Here is a 24,544-nt window from a genome sequence, read left to right as displayed (position 1 = left end):
TCCTTTAAACAATCATACATGCAATTTATAATATATCAAGGTAAACTCTTACTCTTTAAAGCGTTAAGGTGTATGACATGCTCTACGCTGTCGTATGCTTAAACTAAATCAAGGGTTACTAAAGGTGCATACTGCCGCCTGTGTCGAGCAAGCTTAATGCGTCCCTCTAAATCGACATGTACGCACCATATCGAGCATCCAGGTCTAAAACCAATCTTACATGGGCTTAATAATGTGTCAGCATTTAAATATTTCATGATACAGATGTGCAATACCCTCTCTATTATTTGAAGTTAGTGCGATTGGCCTTGCATTATATATATTCATTACCGCTGCTTGCTTCTTAAAGGGAAGCTGAAAGGTTTTCCAGAAAAAATGAGTGAACATCTGTACATAATGGTTTTCAACCCTCCGAATTCGAATATCGTATCCAAATTGAGCGAAAGAAAGCGCAAATATATTTTATTTTGACGAAAAGTGCAGCAGCGGACACGCCCAGCTCGTGCGTCTCGTTTCCGCCTGTGACGTCAACTCTGCGTCGTGACGTCAACTCTGCCGCTGCCGACCGCTGCCGCTACACATGAAGCGCGGTGCCAGGTAGTTTGGTGCTGTTTTCTGAGACGGTAATGGAAAATTTAGAGAGACTGCGTCTTTCTGAGGAGTTCGGCGTTACTCCCTACATGTACGAGCCGATTGCGAAGAGCCGGCCTCTCGAAGAAGCAAACGATGCTGGTGCGAGCAGTGCTTTAGACGCGAACGAAAGCAAAGCCTTGTGATCTCCTCGTGTTGGAAATGCTCTTTAGTGAGTGTGTTTTTTCCAAAGCGATCTAGTGATCTCGGCGATCTTTCGGTGATCTAGTGAGCTAGTTTCCGGTCAAACAACTGTAGTGTTGTGTTCCTGCATGCCTCCTCGTGGAACGTAAGCGGGGATGCGATCGTCGGCATTTGTGCGCTGTCCAAAGCTGTCGGCAATCTACAAAGACGGTTTAAACGCGCGAAAAGCTTCCCGGTTCATGCGGTACGTGTAGCGACCTTCATCTGTTGACTACCACTCACGTTGACTACCACTCACGTTGATTACCACTCACGTTGACTACCACGCACGTTGACTACCACTCTACATACACGCAGACGCACCAACAAAGGAATGCAGGGTCGATCGAAGCAGATACACGATGGCACGCACGCAGAAACAAGCGCGGTCAGGCACGGTCGCGGACGCTGCGAAGGAACGAAGCAGAGTTGACGTCACAACACCGCGGTTTCCGGTTTCCGCTCCGCTCGCTCACTCAAAGGGGGGCGGAGCTACAGCGCAATTTCAACCGACGATTACGTCGCTCCTAATTGAAAAAAAAAAACCAAATTTTACCGACATGGTTTATAAGGTTCCCGCATCCGTATATGAGCGTCTTATTGAATTCGACAGACTCTTCAGCTTCCCTTTAAGCAGGGGGATCATTTTTACGAGTTTCCAGTCAGGAGGTATCAATGCGTTCATGAGGGAGTAATTACCTACATTATGGAGGTCTTCTGGGGCGAGGTCAAACAATATTTTCAACGTGACTGGTGCAATGCCATCTGGAACCGGGGCTGCATATGGGCCAGGGAGCACTTGAACAACGCGCTGAAGCTCTTCCATTGTTACCGCTAAGAAATCATCCCGTGCCACAGCCCCTGCGAAGTTTGCCTGCAGTTGAGTTGTAAAGCACTGCTCTAAACCTTTAGCAATTTATCTCATGATTCTGACAATTATTTTGGTGACAGAACAACAGAGTCAGTATTTACGGGCACTGAAACATACTTGCGATAGCGGAGGAATCTAAACGGTGCTTTTTATTACCACTTTTCTATAAAATATCATACCGTTTTTCATCATAACTATCCTTCGGTAATAAGATTGCTTTTTTAAACATAGCAGCAGCATACTTTTATTTACTCCAATTGGTAGGGCACTGATTGAAAATAAGTTTCTTCTATGCAACTTTACCGCTTCTATAATCTCGTGCGCGATCAGTATTCCACCATCGACAATTAGTACTCCCTTTTGTTGATGCGACTACAAACTGAGATTTTATAATGATACTTTTCAATATTGCACAAAGGTTCATCGCTTTAACATCTCTTTCATTCCTGGTAGAAGACAAAGTTGACTGTAAATTACTTTTAAATTTTGAATAGTCTACAAAAGTCAGCGTATGTGTATTTGAAGAAATGAGGAAGTTGTTAATATCAATGACCATCGGAACGGTGGTCACTGCTAGTGGCGGCAATGAGCACAGCCCAACAAGAGGTGGAAACGCCTGAGGTAGTAAATGTCAAATCTATAGTACAGGTCGCGACTGTGAACGCACGAAAGTCGCAACTTTAGCATTTAAACATGTGAAATCGTTAGCCTTAGTCCAATCCCATAAACGTTTTGAAGATGCGTCATTGCAGAATCCCCATGACACATGATGCGAGTTGAAGCCTGCCGCAAACATGTTCTTTTTGCAATAGACCACTGCGACATCAAGTGAGCGTGCATCTTGCACCCCAGCCGGAAAGTAGGAGTTAATTATAGACAGCGGGACACATACCGGAATAGTTATTCCTAATATTAAGATTTCACATTCATTGATGATGATAGAATATGATGGTAAATTTTTGCTTTATGACTGAATTTAAACGAAATCAGAACAACTAATCCACCACTTCGAGAAGGTCTATCCAATCGAAAACACCCGTAGTCGTTTAAATGATCCTTGGTCAGCCGGAAAATGAGTTTCTTGTAATAGTATAACGTCTGGAGATTGCTGGGAAATTAAATATAATAAATATGTCGCAGCAGAATGTATTGATCGGCAATTCCACTGAAGTATTCTTAGGCACCCTATGTTGGCGGTAGACAAACAGCCACAACTGCTTGGTCCAGAATACTGTCTTTCAGAAAGTCAGTCCTCGCAAGTTATTCTTTCGCACACTTTTTGTTTTAGAGTTAAGATAATTACGCAGTTTGTTGTTAGGCTATTTTGTGCGTTTAAGAACTCGAGTTTCCATATCCACATCTCGATTGCCTAGAGACCCTGAATCAGAATGACATTCATGATCAACCTGATTTGAAGTCGAAGGTCTTGCTAAATCAACACTGTTAGAGGGAAGATCTGTCTGACACTGCGGTGACTTTGTGAATAATGCGGCCGAATTTCGCGCTGGTTTTTATTCCTTGAGACATACCAGACAATTGCGTGGATATTGCCGTAGTGAAACAGTCAGATAGGTTCAGTGAAATCTGTTCTAATGCTTTTTCCATCGCCTTTTCTATCACTGTTGCAATTGTCTGGGAAATCGGCGAGTCCATGCCAAGTGACTGTTGGGCTGGTACACCAGCGTAACCCTGGATCCTGCTCTGATGAACTTCCGCAAGAGCTTCTCGACGAGAGCACTGCCTCCTCTCAATTATTTCAATTATCTGGATATATTTCGATCTTACAGGGCAATTGCAGTAGCCGGCCGCATGATTTGCATTTGAAGCGTGCAATCGTTGCCAATATGGACTTCCTCGCATAAACGAAACGGAGCCCTTGATCGACAGCCATGAGCGCTGTGTCCGTACCGCCACCACTTGGGGCATTGTTGTGGTCGCTTGTAGGTAAGCGTTTTACTGAGTAGATTAATGGCTCTTCCTTTATCTCGGATGTGGCAACCATCCCTGCTAATGTTTCTATGATTGTTTCTGTAGGGACCCTCTTATTGTATACAAGCCTGCTACAGCCGTACATGGAAACTACACCTCTGCAGAAAATATCTCCAGGATTGCTGGTGGACCTAAGCGCATGTCCACACCGCGGACTAGGCCTTTGCAGCAAGCTAGGTGAGGAGGGATAAAGAAACTCACCGGTCGCGTGCCAAAGTTAGTGCATTTCAGCAGATCGTCTACACAGGTCTGGTCTGGTGAACAACAGAGGATCCCCCCCCCCATCCAAATTGTCGGACCTCGGTTATGTGGTGGTGGAAGTGCGACGAGATTGCGCGAAGCTCTGATTGTGTGGCCTTGGGGTTCTTCATACGAATAACTCCTCCATTCGTAGCTACCAAAGCCACAGGAGTGCTACTGGTCCCACTGCGAAGGAACAATTCCACTGGTAGATACTGCGGGGGAATGGAAGCAGACCAGAGGGTAGCTCTCTGGCCCGCGGATGAAACAGACATCACCATATCAGTAACCATCAGCAGTAGCAGCAGCCTATTTTATGTCCACTGCAGGACGAAGGCCTCTTCCCTGCTATTTCCAATTACCCCTGTCCTGCGTCAACCATTTCCAACTAGCACCTGCGAATTTCCTAATTTCATCGCACCACCTACACTTCTGCCGTCTTCTATTACGCTTCCCTTCTGTACCCATTCTGTAACCCTAATGATCCAACGGTTACCTAACCTGAGCATTACATTACCTGCCCAGCGCCAATTTCTTTTCTCTTAATGTCCATTAGAATATCGGCTATACCCTTTCGGTCTCTGATCGAACCCGCTAAATTTCAGTCAAAGCGATAACAAAGAGACAATCAATTTTCAAAAAAGGCAGGTAACCGCCTGCTGCTTGTCAGCAAACCCGGATGAAGCCCGGACCAGGGCGCACCAGAACGACAGAGCGCTAGCGAAGCAGCAGATCAGGCAGGCCGTTCGGCGACCTTTTGAATGCACGTGCAGGAAGTTTGTTGTTGTTGTTGTTGTTGTTGTTGTTGTTGTTGTTGTTGTTGTTGTTGTTGTTGTTGTTGTTGTTGTTGTTGTTGTTGTTGTTGTTGTTGTTGTTGTTGTTGTTGTTGTTGTTGTCGTCGTCGTCGTCGTCGTCGTCGTCGTCGTCGTCGTCGTCGTCGTCGTCGCGTGAACCACATGGCACGTACCCCGTCCGCGGTGAGAATGGCATCCACCATCGGCCTTCCTTTCTCCTTGTGCTTTACAGATCAACATACACCTCTTGACGTATTAAATAATTGGCCAGGAAAAGAAAATTGAGGATGAACCCATCTCACGACGGCTGTCGATGGTAATGCGTTATAAACGTTTCTCTTAAGGGATAAAGGCAACCTGCTGTTCATGATCTGAGAATGCCTGCCAAACGCGCCCCAGCCCATTCTAATTCTTCTGATTATTTCAGTCTCATTATCCGGATCCGCAGTCACTACCTGTCCTAAGTCGATGTATTTACCACTTCCAGTGCCTCACTACCTATCGCAAACTGCCGTTCCCTTCCGAGACTGTTAAACATTACTTTAGTTTTCTGCAAATTAATTTTTAGACCCACCCTTCGGCTTTGCCTCTCCAGGTCAGTGAGCATGCATTGCAGCTGGTCCCCCGAGTTACTAAGCAAAGCAATATTATGAGCGAATCGCAAGTTACTAAGGTATTCTCCACTGACTCTTATCTCCAATTCTTCCCAATCCAGGTCTCTGAATACCTCCTGTAAACACGCTGTGAATAGCATTGGAGAGATCGTATCTCCCTGTCTGACGCCTTTGTTTATTGGGATTTTGTTGCGTTCTTTATGGAGGACTACGGTGGCTGTGGAGCCGCTATAGATATCTTTTAGTATTTTTACATACGGCTCGTCTACACCCTGATTCCGCAATGCCTCCATGACTGCTGAGGTTTCGACTGAATCAAACTCATTCTCGTAATCAATGAAAGCTATATATAATGGTTGGTTATATTCCGCACATTTCTCTATCACTTGATTAATAGTGTGAATATGGTCTATTGCTGAGTAGCCTTTATGGAATCCTGCCTGGTCCTTTGGTTGACAGAAGTCTAAGGTGTTCCTGATTCTATTTGCGATTACCTTAGTAAATATTTTGTAGGCAAGCTGATCGGTCTATAATTTTTCAAGTCTTTGGCATCCCCTTTCTTATGGATTAGGATTATGCTAGCGTTCTTCCAAGATTCCGGTACGCTCGAGGTTACGAGGCATTGCGTATACGGGGTGACCAGTTTTTCTAGAACAATCTGCCCACCATCCTTCAAGAAATGTGCTGTTACCTGATGCTCCCCAGCTGGCTTTCCCCTTTGCATAGCTCCTAACGCTTTCTTTACTTCTTCCGGCGTTACTTCGCCCATCAGTACAGTATATTTTGTTTTGACCTTGCCCATCGCCGATTCCACGTCTTCACAGAAGCTTTTGACTTCCTGGTCATCATGACTGGATGTAGGGGCGTACACCTGAATGACCTTCAATTTGTACCTCTTATTCAGGTTCACAACAAGACCTGGCGCCCTCTCGTTAATGGTAAGGAATTCCTCTATATTGCTAGCTATATTTTGATTAATCAGGAATCCGACTCCTAGTTCTCGTGTCTCCGCTAAGTCCCAGTAGCACACGATATGCCCGCTTTTTAGCAGTGTATATGCTTCATTTGTCCTCCTAACTTCACTGAGCACTAGTATATCCCATGTACTACCCTCCAATTCCTCCAGTAACACTGCTAGACTCGCCTCACTAGATAACGTTCTAGCGTTAAACGTTGCTAGGTTCATGTTCCAATGGCGGCCTGTCCGGAGCCAGGGATTCTTAGCACCCTCTGCTGCGTCGCAGATCTGACCGCCACCGTGGTCTGTTGCTTCGCAGCTGCAGGGGACTGAGGACCGGGGTTTGATTGTTGTGTTCATATAGGAGGTTGTGGCCAAGTACTGCACCAGGGTGGCCAATCCTGCTCTGGTTCTGGTCACCGGGATCAGGACACACTCCAGACCTGCTTATGCAATTTTATCAACGCGCGGATTTTTTTTTAATCCAGTAGAAAATTGCGCGGCACCGGGATTCGAACCACGGACCTCTTGCACGCGAGGCGGGTGTTCTACCTCTACGCCACCGCTGCGCCATGGTGAGGCGCGCGATGAGGAAAAATACTGTGGCAGCGCTGCGATCGATGTGCATTGTGCCGCATCAAGGTCGCGCCGTTGGAAACTGCTGGCGATATTTCTCGCACAGGTCATTCGTACAACTTCGCGCGCTGATATGTGCGTACGGACCGCTTAGACGGTTCTCATAATTGCATATGGCATGCATTTATGCCTTAGAAATAGATACATTTGTTTCTCTTCTTCATTAAATTTTGTGTATTGTTAATGACGCTCGGCGATCGCGCGTGCATTGCGGTGGCAGTGCCGGCTTCCATCCTACTGTGTTATTGTACAGTTCCTTTTGGAGAACAAATATTTTACTTGTTTTTCAAGCGGCATGTATTTATCGCGTGTATTTTTACGCATATAGTTTTTCCATCATTAGGTCTCGCGAAACGCAGACGGAAAAACATATCTAAGCTTCTTGCTTAGATGTTTAATTTAAAAAAGAGAAGAAGGTAACTTCGTCCTTCTGCGTTTTCTAGGGGTGTAAATGAAACAAATTATTCTCGAGCCTGATTTCTGAGAAAAACACGTTACGCTTATTTAATATTTCTTACCTAAATGTAATGCCGTTCCCAACTGTACGTGAGATCAACTAAGCAGCTTCTGCATTATAAACGGTTGCTTTCAGTTATCTGGTGCACTATGATAAGGACAAACATGAAGCAATTACAAGAACGGCATGCCTCTCATACACGTAGAGGTATTTGTATATCCGCTGTATTCGTCGATTGCTAAGTGTGGTACCACATTGGGCACCCAGTTTTAGTGGGTTGCAGGCATGGTGAGACTCAAAACGAATGTTTCTTGGCCTGAATCAAGTTAGCAGATTTGCAGGCTGCCCCCAAACGGGGCATTTATATTGAATGACAGCTGGGAACTTGCTCAGCAGAACCGATTAGCACCCGTGCGTTAATTCTCCCAGGAACTGGTGCGCCTCTGCGCCGAAGCCACGACTCTCCAGCAGCACAATCGTTCGGAATGGGAGCCCTTACTTGCATTGGCCCCTCACCTAGAGACTTCAGAAGTGCTACACGCACATCTGATGCACTGCATTCAAATGGAAATGGCTACTCGACAATTTTCAATGGTGAATTCTGAAGTCGAACACGATCTGAATAGCAAATACCATTAGATTAGACTATATGTTTTTACTTCATTTCGTCTGCTGGCACGTTGAAGGGCATCGCCAGAGAAGCCACGCAGATTACACTGGTATAGACTTCCCGGTCTCCCCGATTCAGTATGAGTACATAGGCAATATCTTTTCCCTAACATTGATGTTCATATTAACGTCCAATAATTACCTTGATTCCTTTTCTGGGAAAGTTGATTGGTTCCCTTGGGGCTGGTGCAAGTTTTAGAAGAAACACGCTTATTCCGGTCGGAAGTTTTCACTTTTTTAATCAGTGAACTTAGAATATTTGATTATTTTTCTTGTACATATATGTAAAGGATACATATGTCTATGCAGCCTCAGATTTACCTAGAAAGGCACTGGCAATCTGCATGTTTTTGCGCCACGCAGTTAATAAACCTGGTTTATTTCACTACAAAACTATTTTCTTTGATCATTGTCCTTGATCAATATTCCACCAACAAGAAGCATGCTTAAATTGACACTATATCAATAACATTTTCTTACGTAGCTTCATGTCGCAGAAAGGCGGCATAGGTGGCAAAAATTACGGTTACTCTTAAAGAACAATATTAAATATAGCAGTTCACCTGACTAAAACTAGAATTGGTACCGGCTTACAAGAGTCGTGGGCGTACCAAAGCGAGTTAAAAAAATTACTACTCGCCACGACGGCGCTGTGGCACTGAATGCATGACGGGGACAACGGCGCGTAATCACTATTGAATGACGACAGCATGATTAACATAGAATTACGAAGGAGTGACGTCCACGGAACAATGAAGGCGGTGTGACGACGATAGCACGAAGGCAATAGAATGACGAGTGTCCGACGTCGATGACACGAAGAAAACGGCGTGACGATAACTGCATGTACGACGACTGCACGATGACGATTGCGTGACAAGAATCGGCTGTCGACGACTATATACGAGGATGGCGTCAGATGCCGTGAGGATAATCAGCGTGACCACGATGGCACATACCCAGTAACACGAAAACATGAGGACCCAGTGGCACATATAACGTACTCGTGTGGAACTGTAGATTGCACAATCTCCGAGGTTGGCCTGTCACTGCCGATGGCGCCGACCGCGCAAAACTGAGCACTGTTTCAGAACGAGGAAAGCAACTAGAAAGACTAGCAATATGTCTAAACTTCCGCCGTCGATAACACTACTTGATAATGGCGGCACGAATTACTGTCTGCATGACAGCGTGATCGCAACGACGTTTGAGCCGCGACAACAACGATGTGACGATGAAATTACGAAGATGAAGATGGCGGAACAATGGCGATGGCAGCATGTCCAAGATGGCCTGACGACTGACAGCGGGACGAAACGAGGCGACGACGTGTCGGCATGAGGACAGCGTGACTACGATGGCATGAAAACTGTTTCGCAGCTGCGCTCTCCTCTCCGTTCGTTTACTCCACGGAGGCCAGATACTCATTCGATAATTTAGTCTTAACTTAAATTAATAATCTTAACTATAGTCGGATACAACTTTAGAAAAAAGGGGAGGCCCCGCCCAGATGACCGAAGCGGAAGTCACCGGCCGTCCGGCGCATGACGCCGGTCCAGAGTGCGCGCCCATTGGTGGATGCGCGTGTGCATTCGCCTCGGAGGAGTAAACGCCCCCTTTTTTGCACTCTATGATCAGGACAGCACTTACCCAGTGGCATGACGACCCAGTGGTACACACCCAGCGGCAAATAACATACACATGGGAAGTGCATTTATATTGCACAATCGCCGTCGGTCTTGGCGATGCTGTAGTGAGCTGGCAGGGCCAAACGGCGCTATAAGAGACGTGCAGCGCGCTTTAGCGGCAAAAACGCTCGCAACAGTGCTTCCAGGCGGCGTTGTGCAAACACCGCTTCATACAGATGCGCAGTGACGTCGCGATTGTGAAGACGATGTTTGATGTTTATCAAGGGGAAAAAGTTATTTTCCCAGGCACCAGCCGCCAATGTACATGCCGCTATATATGACGTCAGCGGCTTCCTTCAACACTAATCCCGATTTGGCAGTTTCGTGCCGCTTTAGACAGTGCAGACCGATTGTACATCTCACCCTTATCTGTGCACGTGCGTAGAACTGTGCCGACAGTTGAAATTATTAGCCTGCACAGAAGTGCCTTTCTTTCCCCTGCTGTCTTAGCTACAAATCCTGAACTCAAGGAACACATTTATGACGCCTTTTCGGCGTGAATGCACAATGAAATACATTGACTGAGGGCAAGACACGCTCCGATTCGGCGCATCTTGAGCGTGAAGCAGCTCATCCAGGTCTTCTCACGTTATACATCAAACATTTATTGTGGCACTTACGTAAGTTTTGCACTACAAACATATTCGTCTTCGCTTTATAAGTATTTGTCGTGTTTATCGTTTTGGTCTATACATGGCCTGAAGCCCCATGCGCGCCGTTACCCGCACGTTATCGTGCCTCGGTGGCCGTGGTCTGTGACGCCGTGGTCTACAGCTACTACCACAATGGGATAGTACATAAACAAGGGTAACTAAACAAACAAATTCGCCGAACCGCACACTTTCACAGAAAAACGCATGGACACGCAAGTATAACCGCAGACGAGGCCGTCTTGGTATCGGCACATAGGTTTCCCACTTTCGTAAAGCGGGAGGCAATATACTGTTGACCGTTGGCAGACGTTCGAACATAGGTCACAAGTGCGGACAACAAGGACGACAGCTCGAGAAGCGCTTCACTCGAGAGGATACTGTATTTTTCGCCATTAACTCGTCGGGTGCGGGTTGAAAACAGCCGCTGCAAACACTACTGCACCCGCATCGCCGGCCGTGACACCGCGAGTGAAACTCAGACCAGCTTCTTGACGGAGCCGAGCAGCAGCACGACGTCGGGCCTGCGCTTGAGCATGAGCAGCATGAAGGGCCGGTCGACCACGAACTGCGCCAGGGTGCGCGGCTCGTCCAATGCGGAGCTGCTGCTCAAGGCGCTGGACAAGTCCGCTGCTGGAGCGGAAGACGGGGACCCGCTCGGTGGGCTGGGGGGCGGACTGGCGCCCGTCGACGGCGGGGAGACCGCGCCGCCGCGGCCGACAGAGGGAGCGCAGGCGCTGTCTGAACCCTTGCCGCCCTTCTGGTTGGCGTGCAGGACGGCCACGTGGCGCGCACCGGACAAGTGCGCGCCCTCTGCTTTGCTCAGGTACCTGCGCCACAAAGGACACGCGTTTGTACAGGTTGTGCCACGTACCTTTCGAAGCCAAGACTTCGAAAATGAATGTCCCTTTGGACGCGAATCTAACCCAACTATAGTGATGGCAAAAGCATAATGTAACTCAGCCTATTTTTTTTTATTTTCGCCGGAATTAATTATATTGTCGTCATCATCATCAGACCATTTTATGACCACTGCAGGACGAAAGTCCAATTACCTGCGATATCCAATTACCCCTGCCCTGCGCCAACCGATTCAGCACCCTCTGCTGCGTTACAAGTCTGATCGCCGCCTTCGTAAGGTGCTCTGCAGCTGCTGGGGACTGAGGGCCTTTGCTTGATCGAACGAGTCATTTGAGAGGAAGTGGCGGAATACTGCACCAGGAAGGCGAATTCCAGTTTTGGTGAGAGAGTGTCTTTTATGGAAGCTTAGTGGGTCTTCCTAATTGGATTACTATAGCCCCACTGCCTCTCGGCATTTTTGCCCGTGTCAGGCGGCACTTCAAGCCTGGAGGTTAATTACACTTAATTAGGCAACTTTTAATTGATGACTTATGAGGGCACGTGCGATACGCAAAGCTGTAAAGCACGTTCAGAAATGGCGTAATAAATTCTTTTCCACGTCATATGTCTCACGTAGTTCTTTATTCCGCATACTGAAGAAAACCCGCCAAAAGCGAAAAAAAAAGACACGTAATGGGACGCTTGCGCACTCCTATTGTACTATGCTCCACTAACAAAAATATAACTAATGCATTTGATTACGTCATTTCTGTACCCTCGTGCCCATACACCACCTGCAGTACGCACAAGACGTTTCACGTGCCCCACTGTGGAAGCGTCTCTGATACAGCCTACCCTATATATCTTTTGTTAAAATGTAAAGGGCAGAGAAAGTAAATATGGCATCACCAAGACCGATTCTATTAACTGTCTTTGTTTATGTATTTGTTTAACTTGTAAATAATGCATGCCAGCGAGAATTCGTACACATAGTTCGTCACATAACTTGTGAGCAGCTCTCTTTGTCAATAAAAGGTTCTGTGGGTGATTTTGCTTGTGTAAACGCATTCGCCCGAAAGGAGATCTTCGCTTTTGTTAATCGTTTGGGAAGTTACTAGAAAAATTCCGGACTATGGAGAATGCGACACAAGGAAAATCCCAATTATCTCCCGTTTCATCTTTAAACGTAACACCCAATTTTTACCTCCTCCCTCTCGCACGTCCACCCTGAATTTCGAACAACAGAAATCCCGAAAACGAAAGATCTTATTTATTAGCCAGCTCTTAGAGTTTCTTTATACCACGAAAGTCCACGTTAAGCCTGTGACGCTAAATTCATGTACTAGTACAGTTTACGTCTAAGGACACTAATTTATTTGTGTACTGAACGGACTAGAATAAAATGTCTGATTGTAAGTGCTCGGAAAGTTATTACACTACTACATTAACCTGTGTAATCACCAGGCTCATGCACACGGGAAGACATGTTCATGGTACGCCATGTGACGAAAGACAGTGCTCAACGGCAGGAAGTAATGAAACTGGATTATCTTCCTCTAAAGGCATGCAGCGCGTGTTTTAAGCCAGGCAGTCTTCGAAGATGAATAGCGGCAGTGTTGATGTCTCATGTGGCTAGCCTTGAAGGCTATACGCTTCTAAAGGACGTCACAAACCACATGATCAGTAAACACATACTAAATCGAACCTAACATTGCCGTTGATTGAAAGTGTTTTGTTGAGGTACGGTTGTAAACGCTCCGTCGATCATTGTGGGCTACACGAGTTACTTGTTCACATAAAAGCAGCTTTTAGCGAAGTTCCACCTTCAGCCAAACCGTGGTACCAGCTTACCCAGATCCCTTTTGCGCTGAAGCACAACCAAACTTTTAAGGTAGTTTTTTTCTGGTTCAGTTTTTCTTGATAGCTTTATGTTTTATGAATTCACTTTTAAACAGGGGCAGCAAAACAGGCTCATTAAGTCTTCCGCACGTGTCTGTGGCACAGCCTACACTACATCTAGACAAGTATAGGCCAAGCGAAGCGTTCGGCTTCTGCACAGTTTGGTATCTGAGAAGCATGACAATTTTCTTCTTGCCCATTACACGCACTCAGTGGGCGTAAAGGTAGAACTTTCCTCTTAGCTTCGTAATCAATTTATAATGAAATGAATGCGTAAGGTATATTTAAAGATTGTTTTTCCGCAATAAGCACCCGCTAGGCGCAGAAATTAAGCACGAAACCGTGCACACGTACTGCTCACTGTGACGAGCTGCGTGGAAGGCACGGCATTATTTTTCCTTTCTGAAAGTCAGGACGACAAAGGAGCGACATATTCCGTGATCACGATTACGTAGCGCTGGTTACATTGTTTGCTCTGATTAATGTTAAGTGAGTTGAGAGTGAAAGAGTGGAACCATAAAAAAGGACGTTCGACCACCTCTGGTCCCATTGATTGACTGGGAGAGATGGGTTGTAGAATCGATGGTGATACCAGATGCATAACTTAGTCCAGCAAATGTTTAGCGGTATTTTGCGCGCACAGCTAGGGTCTAGCAGGCGGTTGCTGAAACGACTTACACAGGACATCTAAAAGCGGCAGGTTGATGTGTGCGAGATACGAGGTTTCTGGTGCACCGCTGAACAATGTTCAGTCTACTGCGTTTAGCCACAAACCAACAAGCCGTCCATAGAATAAAGTAGAAGTAGAAGTAGAAGCAGCCTCCGCCTCGGAGAACTTCCTGGCAGCTCAGGCACATAGCCCAGTTATGGTCGCAGTCATCTGGGACCACGGACAGCCAATGCTCGGACATTCCCTGCACACGTGCGGGGGCCAGAAGACGTACCTAAGGTTCGCCTCGTCCGTGAAGAGCACGCCGAGGCCCATCTCTTTCAGCACGGGCCCCAGGTCGGTGACGCTCCGCAGCTTGAGCCGGGGCACGTACACCGTCACGTTGTGCCGCTCCTCGAGCTGGGCCACGCAGTGAAGCAGCCGAGCGGCAGTCAGCCGCTTCTCGAGCGCCGCGAGGCCGTCGAGGCGGCGCGGCAGCAGCACCACCAGCGACACGTCGCGGTTCTCGTACGGGAGCTCCAGCGCCGTCACCTGCGCCGCGAGGAGGAGGGGCGCGTCTTAGGCCTATGCAGGGTCTTCCTCCCCTCCCCCACTGTGAATAATGACGATGCTGCGTGGGAGTTGTCGTCAACATCATTAGGCATCTGACCCGGCTTGTTACACACAGCGAATTCGCACAGCAAAGTGCCTCGAAGTCGCGCGGCAATTTTTCGTGTATTCGCGGGCTTCTTTCACGCCCGGCAAACGCTATTGCATGTCACGATTGAGCAACATAAAGATGTATCGGGAGTTTTCCATCGTGCCCTACAATTTTATCAGTGACACTTTTAATGTAACTATAATACTTGAGAAGTTGAATAATTAATTAAGAGTAATTATGTAATTCGGTGTAATATGAAAAAATTATCTGAGTATCTCCAAGCGACGGCAAACAGGATTGCCTTGGTTATACCCAGCTACATGGCGTTTACCTATTAGTTTACCTATAACAGTTGCACTTGAACAAGCTTTCTGCAGCCTCGAAGAATTGTTCACTTACAAGAATTGTCTTATACTTCGCTGTCACTAATACTGCTTCGCCGGACCCTTTCTTTATTTTTTCTACTGTGATTCCGAGTATAAGCGCTGCTGCGTATGACTGCTATTGATTCTGATTTCGAGTGAATCTGGCTTCGTGTCACTTAGGTTACTGAGTCGGTTATATATACTTATGATCTCTGCATGCAAGTGGCGACGTTTCCATCCCTAATAAAGGTTCTAAATGATTAGAAGAGCTTTTCTTGCGAGTCGTTAGCATTGCCTACTGGAAAGAGAGGCAATGCTGTTACACAAATCATTCATGAGCATTTCACACGCTCTTTATAAAAGACTCTGACGAAGGGGTCCCTGAAGTCTGCAGGTCTTTTATTTTTTCAGGGTCGAAATAGCACACAAAGCAATTTGAAACGAGGCGAACATACAGCAAACAAATTCATTCTCTAGGCATAGGCTATCCATACAATTAGAAATAATTGTTAGTTGGCAATCTCCTGCTCTTTCAAAATATAACAAAATTTGTCCTGTGTGTAGGTTTAAATATACAGTGTCTGTGCACCGTGTTAACAGTGGATATTGTTTTAAAAACTAAAGGAAAAATACGGATGAGGCAGCCGCCGCTCGTGCGCTCGTCCTCCTATTGTCAGGATTTGCAGAAATAGAGCGAAAGTATGAATGAAAAGCTGTGCACATGCGCGCCGACAATAATGCAGTGAGTTTTTAGCCCCAATAAAATTTTTGGTGAAAAGGTAAAGCCAACTCAAAAGAAACTTCAAATGATGTGGGTAACAGAACATCGACGGGGTGGGGAGACTCCGCCCCCCCCCCCTGCGGGAAACATCGGAGGGGGCTCGGGCCCGGAGACCTCCCCCCCCCCACCTCGTTCCGTAGTAGGCGCCTATACTGGAGCCATTATTTGTACAAAAGGACTTGTCTTCTTCGCAGCAAGATGTTAATCATGGTTGTCGAATGCATGAACATTCTACGTGCCGAACCTGTCACCGGAACTGTACTGTTAATTCACACAGGGCTGGCTGGCGATGCGAACTTTCCAGCACCACACAGGAACCGACCATCCATTGAGACCGAGTCAGTGAAAGTCGTCAGGCCGGCCACCATAAGCACGCGAATATGCCAAATGTGCCGTGGTTCTCTTGCATTAGGAAGAATGGAAAGGTACCCATCAATATTGTTCAAAGTCCAGCAAAGCTTTTCCAACCAAGGTATACTTTGTGGCGCAAAGGAAATCTAAGCACCAACTTGCCCAAGAAGAAGTCCTTTTGGAATATCTTTTCCAACCAGTTCTGTTACTTAAATGCGTAATGTATGTGTGATGACCTCGCTTTTCTGATTTGATTTATTTTTACCTGTGTATCGATTATTTTGCTTGTTATCTGCATTCTTGTCTTTCACCTACTGCACTTATCCTGCAGCCGCTTTCCTGCCAGGGTTCAACGGCCAAATAAGGCATTTCCTCAGACTTTAGCCATGTATCCCAAGGCAATTTTCTGCTGAATTCACCTTGAATAAACGAAAAGAAGAAAATGTGGCACTAAATAGCTCGACCGACATTGCAGGCAAAGTCGGGAGGTATCTAAGACGCATTGTGTACCGCATCACTATGTCCAGACATACTTAGTAGATCTGCTTTAGCATTCTAGTTTAATTTTTATCATGGCGTTGTATCTCCAGACAATATTTCTCTCTCCCTCTCTTTCTGTGGGTTTGTGGGTGGGTGTGTGCGTGCGTTTGTGTGTGTGTTCTCAGGCATCCACCACTAGTGCTCGCAAAGCTGTTCTACGATAATATAGGAGTGGCATATTAAAACAAAGCTTTATTTTTTTTTATTCGAACGCAACAGATATTCGCAATATTCGGGGGGAATATTTCAACGAAGTTAGGTCAATTTATAATGCTTTCAGACACACTCGTTAAGAGCTCGAAACATCGATTTGCGACCTCTAAACAAGCAGTCCATATACGAACCTCTTCAAAAGCTCAAAAATGCTTCTTAGGACGCGGCGAACGGCAGATTTCATCCAGTGCACGAACGATTCATGGTTAGATTCCAATTAGGATACATACAAGTAAGTGCTTACTCTTCGTCGACAAGTTCCTTGTTTCGAGGGCCGACCATGTTTCGCTCTTTTAGTGAATTGTAATTTCTTTGTCATCCATCTACAATATTGATTTCATATGCACGTCGAAAGTTTTCGAAGACACAAATTGGAGGACGCTTAAGCTTCACTTTCAAAAGTGGAGCGCGGTAGCATTCAGAGATCCCTGACTGCGTCTTTCGTTTCCCACCAGCAGCAACGCATGTAACCGCAATGTTCACTGGGAAATGCTGGCGGCGAACGCTATGCACGAAGGCGATCTTCCTGGTAGAAACGTTGCCCCTTGCATGGGCCGATCCCGGAGGTTGTGCACAGAAGTGCCAAAAAGACAATCGTATTCAGGTTTCTGTTATCGTTTCGCACTTTTAATATTTCAGTCTGAAAAGATGTCACGTAAAAGGCATACGCTGTCGCCGTTTTGTTTCATGACATTTGTTTGCGGGCTGTCGTTCTCAAAATTCGGAGGAATAAATTTGTCAAGAATGTGAGACAAGGTATAAGCAAGTTTAGTGATAGAATGGTGTCGCAATATAACCCACATATAACGCACGTCATATAGCAAAGCATGGCATACGCTTATACCTAAATATATTCGGGGAGTTTTCGCTTACGGGGACGCCGGAGACGGACGCCGACACCGGATTTCTTGCGACACAGGGCCGTTAACGCTTTCGCGTCAAAAGGGAAGACTTGCATAGCTCTTTGGCATTGTGGTCCCTACTAAATGCGTCTTTGCAGTTAATTATCTCTCATGCCATATGTCTCATGCGATTCGATACCCTTCATGCGCATAAACAACGCGCCGCAGCCATTTCGTCTATTTATTACAGGCGCGAATAATTTTTGTCTATTGAGAATTTATTTCCATAACTTTTCTTGTATTTCGAGACTCATCCAACGCGAACAGCAGCTAATTTTATTTGTTCAGTAGGTTTTGTCCAGTTTACAATATGTGGACTCATGTGTGCTCTCTCCCTCTCTTCAGGAACGTAAGATTTGAAAAGCGAAGTATTTTATGTCCTGCATACTTCGATAGAACCCATTCAGGCACATTAAAAATTAGCCTGATGTAAAGGGTTGCGATAAACAATAAAAGAAATCAACCTGCCACGAAATGGCATGCCGGCTACGGGAGCCTAGACCTGGACGTCTACTTTAATTCCAACTCATTTCACTCAAAAACTTTACAAATGTTGTTCACATCTGCAGTAAAGTTCCATTCAGAAGAGTGTCAAGTGCTTTTGTAGTGCATATGTAGAGTGCCTGAAGGAGTTACGGACCTAAGGAGTGCTGGAGATTCCATTTGCCGCGCCACCTGCTCATCCTACAACCGAATCCATTCATCGACTTCGTGCACCCGCTGATGGCTTACGTTCTCTCAGTTTGAACCCGTGCTGAATGACCACGCTCTGCCGCGAAACACGAGAATCCCTGCCCCAACCGCGGAGCCCTCGGCACTCTTCCTCCTCGCAGTGTGTTCCGTTCGTAAGGCATGCGTAAAGAAGGCACGGACCTCCAGCTCCGGGCACCGGCACATGCGGAACGAGCCCGTCTGTCGCATCATGGCCACGGTGACGGCGGCCTCGGGCGTCTCGTGGAAGTCCCCGCTGACCGGCTGGAAGGAGTGGCGCCACGTTCCTTCCAGGCGGATGCACGACAACAGCACGACCAGGCTGCGCTCGTCCACCGAGCCCGGCGGGAAGATGTCGTGGCCCGGCTTGAAGGCGAACGAGGTGAGGGCGCGAGCCAGGGCGTCCATCGACAGGCGGCACTGCTCGGCGTCCTGCGCGAAGTTGCGCCTCACCAGCAGGTACGACAGGCGCTCCTGCGGGGAAAGCGGTGTCGACACGCCAGCGGTTCGGCTTCTAGTATATTTTTATTTTTCTGGAAATACGAATGGAGGAGAACGGAATAATACCTTTAAACTTTGTTAGGTGAACAATGGGATGTAGTGTGAAAAAAAATTGGAGGCTTATCAAGGTTAAGCCCAGTGGATGCGAAGCATGTATCACGTGATGCAGCGATGGTGGCGCCGCCGCCACGTCGCGCGCGACGGCGCGAACCGAAGCGTGGAGGCCTCCGCCGGGCGACGTCCGACGGCGCGATATGAGGCCCCATCTGCAGCCGGTGTGACGTCATCACGTGACGTCACATCATGTGATCTCGCTTCAGGGTCAATGGTGACCACCGCCGGGAGGCGACCGAGGGCGCGATATGAGGCCCCATCTGCAGCCGGTGTGACGTCATCACGTGACGTCACATCATGTGATCTCGCTTCAGGGTCAATGGTGACCACCGCCGGGAGGCGACCGAGGGCGCGATATGAGGCCCCATCTGCCGCCTGTGTGACGTCATCACGTGACGTCATGTCACGTGACCCCACTTCAGGGTAAATGGTGGCCACCGCCGGGCGTCGCGCGAAGGCCCGAAACCTACGTTAATATGCTTCGCATAAAAGGTGCTCATGATCGTCCAATCCTGTTCAACAGGGCCGACGCACGCGGGTTTCCATTATGTCAAGGGTGCCAACACGCGAAAGCCGCGCCGCCTATGCCCGACGCTTGTGCCTATGTACGATATACAAGTTGCGAGAGAAAAATGCCTTGGCTGCGCCTCGTTGCTACCAGTAGTACACCTCTTGCTCCGTCCGTCGCTAGCCGATGGCAATGCGCAGTACACGAGAACTCGAGCGCTTAACTTCCCTCCAAACGTGATAGCAATGGCCAATAGAGTCCGTAATGGCGAAGCATACAACAAATTCGCAGGAACAACGTGTCATTGTTTATTGGTCAGGGGCCGCTAAAACGGCATCTGTACACGTAGGCACCCGTACACCCTCGTGCTTCTCTCCCCTTGGCAGAAACCCTCTGTGTTAGGCTTTGTGGTGAAGCGTAGTTAAACAACTCCCGGAGACGTCAAGGACAGAAACGATGTAATAATATGCACGAAGGAAAGGGGAAAAAAATCCGCTAAACACGCAACTCAAACTAGTGATCTCCCAATCCCGATCGCAGTACTGTTACTGCTACGCCATAAAATGCAAACGTAGAGAGAGCTTATTCTGGAGTATTTATCCGCGGTCACGTAATGCAGCTGCGCTAGCGTGGGACAAAGACAGCAAGGCGCGTCCTCCTTCGTTGTTCCTCGGCGCAGTCCCCATATATTTATCTCGTAATTACTCACGAGTGTGCTCAAGGGTAAAGAAAACACAGCATACCTCTGGCGTGTCGGCACCCTTGACGAAACGGAAAGGCGCCCAACGCAGTGGCGATCAGTTACGCCGGTTTCTTCGCCCTGGATCTAGCCCACACCTTGTAGCCTTGGACTGAGCTTTCGCACAGCGTTCATATATAAATGTAGTAGTGCCCGTCGCCTCCTACGCCGTTCACCGAGGAGCGTACTCGACGTTTGATAGCCTCAGGTGTCTTCATGGTGTCTTCATCAGAAGAGGCACTCCAAAGGGTGTAAACTGTTCTATGCTGATAACGCGCGTGCCGTTCGTTACTGGAAAGTTCCGGGCTCGCAGCGATAAAGAAAGGAAACGCATCAAGGCAGATGACGATTATTTTTGTGTGGCAGAATGGGCAAGCCAAAGGGTGTTAACTGTTCTTAGAGTGTAAGTACGCGTATTTAGTACCACTCAGATAATGCCAAAAATGCCCTACAAAAACAATGAATATTTATCTATATACGTGGTTGTTAGCTCTCAAACAAACAATATGACACGAATTGGAGCGAAAATCCATTATATAGCGGAGGTACATACCCAGAAACAAGGTGCAGTGCAAACAATAAAAATTTGTTAGGTGGGAAGTTCTGTACAGATATGCAGGTATTTCTGGGCATACTATGTGATCTGAACAATTCCTGTTTTACATGCATATACAAATGCTTTATGTTGGTCTTGCTGATATAAATTTTGCAGTTACGTTGTTCACCTCAGCTTGATACTTCATTGTTTCTCGCTTCCCTAGTTTCGATGCGTTCTCTCGTGCGACAAGGACGTGCAACCTCGTGATGACAAAAAGCAGTATCACTTGGTTGGTGATTCCTACGCTATGTTGCGCAGAGCCTGCCATATCCAGCTTATTTATTGACACGCAGGAAATAAGGTCCATGATGCTGTCAGCCTTCACCTTGTTAAAGCTGAAACAATGCATGAAGGCATCTTCCATCACAGCAACCAAGTCTTTTAGTGCCTGAGATGGGTAAAGTAGGCCACCTCTATCCATGTGGTTGGGCACGACTCTTCGGGAAGCAAGCGCGAGTCTTTTGCTTGAAGCAACAGCTAGAGAACACTCTCTGCACTTTGTTCACATTAGCATTTTCCTGGTCACATAACCGCTAACATAGTGGGTTATGCGAGAGTCGCTATTTGATCCCACCATTTCACGATGATGTGGCATCGCATCACAATGAATTACTATCTCGTGAACTTCATTTAGGTGGCCCACACCCAGGTGACCATCCAGCTCACTCTGCATACCGACCAAATTTTTGCAGTGGCATGAGTCAAGAAGGCTACTCAGAACTCCTTGTGACAAGCAAACAAAAACGGGGCAGGTGAAGCTAACTTCACGATGCGCGCTTACAGCCGGAGAGATTGCTCAAACACAACCTCGCGTTAGGCATCTCGGAGACGACGAGCGCACCACCTGTCGTTGTCATGAAAAAACGACCCACCGCCATACGCGGCGCAGCCCAGCCGATGCTGACACCTCCCCCTCTAGCTACCATACCTACACCATAAAAAAATATAGGAGGCTATGCCTACACCGTGAGAAATCAAATAGTCCCGTCAGGGGAGAAACAAGCGCTGGCATCTGGGATGAAGCTTGGCGTGCGGACGTCTATGCAAAAAAAGAGGTGAGGATTGCAGACAGGACACAAGAGCACAGAAGTGGACAACGCGAACGCCGACTATCAACTGAAGTATGGTGGCTAGAGGGCTGAAGTATGGTGGCTGAAGTATGGTGGCTAGAGTTATGGTGGCCCTCTAGCCACCATAACTGAAGGGAGCACTGAGGCGAAAAAAGAAACAAGACACAAAACTCATCTAGGGGAGCATGGAAAAGGGGCTCAGAGTACTAGAAATTAAGCTTAAAACGACAGAAAGCCGAGCTAGTTGGTAAGGATTCATTGCGCAAAAGAGAGGCGAGGCGTGCAGACAGGGCACGAATGGCGCGGTACCTGCATCTGGTAGTAGGAGCGGGCGAGCGGCACGCTGTCGTCGTGGAAGAGCGCCATGAAGCACGTGTAGTTGAAGTGGTGCACGCGCAGCTTCGGCCGCCGGAAGGGCGCCAGGGTGGCCCGCGCCACGCGGTCGTACGCGCGCGCCATGCGGAACGGCGCCCAGTGCACGTGCAGCGCGCGGCCCAGGGCGGCCGCCGAGGCGCTGGTGCGCGACGCGCAGCCGTGCAGCAGCATGACCAGCATGCCGGCCAGCAGCAGCGGCGACACGAGCAGGTTGCGCGTGTCGCCGCCCTCGCGGAGCTTGCGGCTCACGTCCACCGCGAACTGCAGCAGGCAGCCGCTCATCTCGGGGGCCATGTTGAACGACGGCTCGCGGAGCCTGGAGGGGAGCGAGCCTCCGTCAACGCCAGAGCAGAACACAACATGTAATTATCCAGCTAGTCGACAAGGCGTGAGCCTCAGAAACAGCGTGAGACCCTCCTCTATTCTCTAATCGCGAAGGAGTAACTACGTCAAACTTTGAGCTTTCTTTTTTTTTCGTAATATAAGTGGCATTTCTGATGACAGTGCATCAACATTAGGCCGGAATCGCTGCAACATGCATATGACACATATATATGAAAAGCAAGAAAAAGGCACAACAGCGTCTTCTTCATTGGGTTATCACGCACAGTTCTATTGCCATTTTTTCTGCTGGTAGCCGATTTTCGCTCGCAAACGAGTCGACGTTTTTGTAGAGTCGGAGAGAGAGAAAATGCCGGCACATACAGCGCAACGTAGAGGAACTGCAGGAGAACCATGCTTTTTTTAAATACTTTGTTATCCCTTGCATAAGATCACTCTCGCAATTTCAGGTAGCTACCGCGGCGACACAGGAGGTACATCGTTCTGCGCGAGTTCTCAACAAAGCTACCACATACAAAGCATGCTTTGTTTAGTATGTTCTCGTGCAAAACAAATGTTCCCCCTCACAAACAATCCCTCAGGACTACTTGATTGCATTTGTCTGTACAAGTTGAGGTAAAATGATGTTGTACCAGTATTATTCTCGTGCACACAATACCATTGCACATGCACTCCTACAACTCGGCACCATCTTCAATTTCTTACGCAGCTTGCTAGCTTGCTTTTGCGAAAACAATTGCATTTAACTGGGTGTAAGCGTCGCACGCCGTTTGCTCCCACTGATTTGACAGCTTCTTGCTGATCACGTATGACAAGCCTCCGGCATGGACTCAGCGCCGGGTAATCACACGACAAATGGTCACCAAAAGACGCGCCCGCAATTTGCCTTTTGAGAAATGCGTAAAAACGTGCAACGACCCCACATTTTTCAATGTCCTAGAAAACAAACTATACATGAATGGATACACGACCATTGTGTTTCGCGAATAGTTTGTACTTGTTTTCTCGTCAAATTACCAGATATGATAAATAATGGATTAGGCGTTCTGAACATCACTTTAGAAAACGCTCACGAAATTGACGTACTGCTTCCAACAACCCCTGGACACTCGGTGAAAACGCAAAAGGTGCATTTTCATAGAGTTGCTTTGCATAGAGCTTCCTACAAAAGGCACTAGAGGAAACTCTGGCGCTTCGATCGTTTACATGCCATGCAAATGATGGTTAGTACATCCATGGATTCGTCTAATATTCGTGCTTGTGGCTCCAAACATTCTTGTGGTATTCTTTATAGCGCAGTATTGTTCTAAATTACCGATGACTCGTTGGTTTCCGAACATTGCAAGGCAAGTAGTCTCTGCTCAAATGCATAATCCTTGCAGATTGCTGCATTCATAGCGTATTGTTTTGTTGAAAACGATCAGTGTGCAAAGTCACAAAGCCATTTGAAGCCAGGGCAAGTTTTAGGCCAATCCGTCAGCTAACCACCATTTCCGTGCCGGCGGCAGCGCCATACTTGCAACTCCCGCATAACACTAACGCCAGAATTCCCGGTGGCAATTTTTTGTACCACGCCAAGTTCGCAGCGATGCTACACATGCCCTTATGCGCACCGTGGCTTTACATTTATAACCAGAAGTAAATAAACCGGAATCTCAGAAAAATCCCTACGGATGTATGCAAGGTTTTAGAAAGCACACATCAAATACCTCGTCAAAAAGTTGGTGTCGCGCCCGTAAACAGCGACTATACTTACGCGCGACTACGAATAACCAGGAGTAAAACGTGCCCGCATTTTACATCAATAGTAGACACAGATTTGGCATCAGTTAGGTTTTTGCGCCACCGAGGCTGCCAACTTTCTCATAGTGCCCTCAGCTGGATGAGCCTTCAACGGCGTCATTCTCCCCATCATGCACCGCACTGCACCCCATGTACTCTCCTTTCTGCGCCCCTGACGCCATACATCGCACCACTCTAGTGCCGTTCTTCGCTACAATGGCATC

At 47.5% G+C, this 24,544-nt stretch overlaps 1 protein-coding gene across 3 annotated transcripts in view; it reads right to left on the bottom strand.

The window, feature by feature from the left end:
- Positions 1–10,337: 10,337 nt before the first annotated feature.
- Positions 10,338–24,544, bottom strand: part of LOC135899031 (ipis-1-like) — a 36,562-nt gene continuing 22,355 nt past the window's right edge. For all 3 annotated transcript variants that reach the window (XM_065428279.2, XM_065428280.2, XM_070521316.1), the window contains 4 exons: positions 22,131–22,512; positions 18,454–18,765; positions 14,063–14,319; positions 10,338–11,209 (listed from right to left, as the gene is read on the bottom strand). In XM_065428279.2, the coding sequence (XP_065284351.1) occupies positions 10,858–11,209; positions 14,063–14,319; positions 18,454–18,765; positions 22,131–22,512 (1,303 nt within the window). In that variant the 3' untranslated portion in view covers positions 10,338–10,857. The remainder of the gene's footprint in view (positions 11,210–14,062; positions 14,320–18,453; positions 18,766–22,130; positions 22,513–24,544) is intronic.

The sequence above is a fragment of the Dermacentor albipictus genome, chromosome 7 (genome assembly GCF_038994185.2).
Source record: "Dermacentor albipictus isolate Rhodes 1998 colony chromosome 7, USDA_Dalb.pri_finalv2, whole genome shotgun sequence".
Taxonomy (NCBI): Eukaryota; Metazoa; Arthropoda; class Arachnida; order Ixodida; family Ixodidae; genus Dermacentor; species Dermacentor albipictus.
This window is presented reverse-complemented; position numbering and strand designations above follow the sequence as displayed.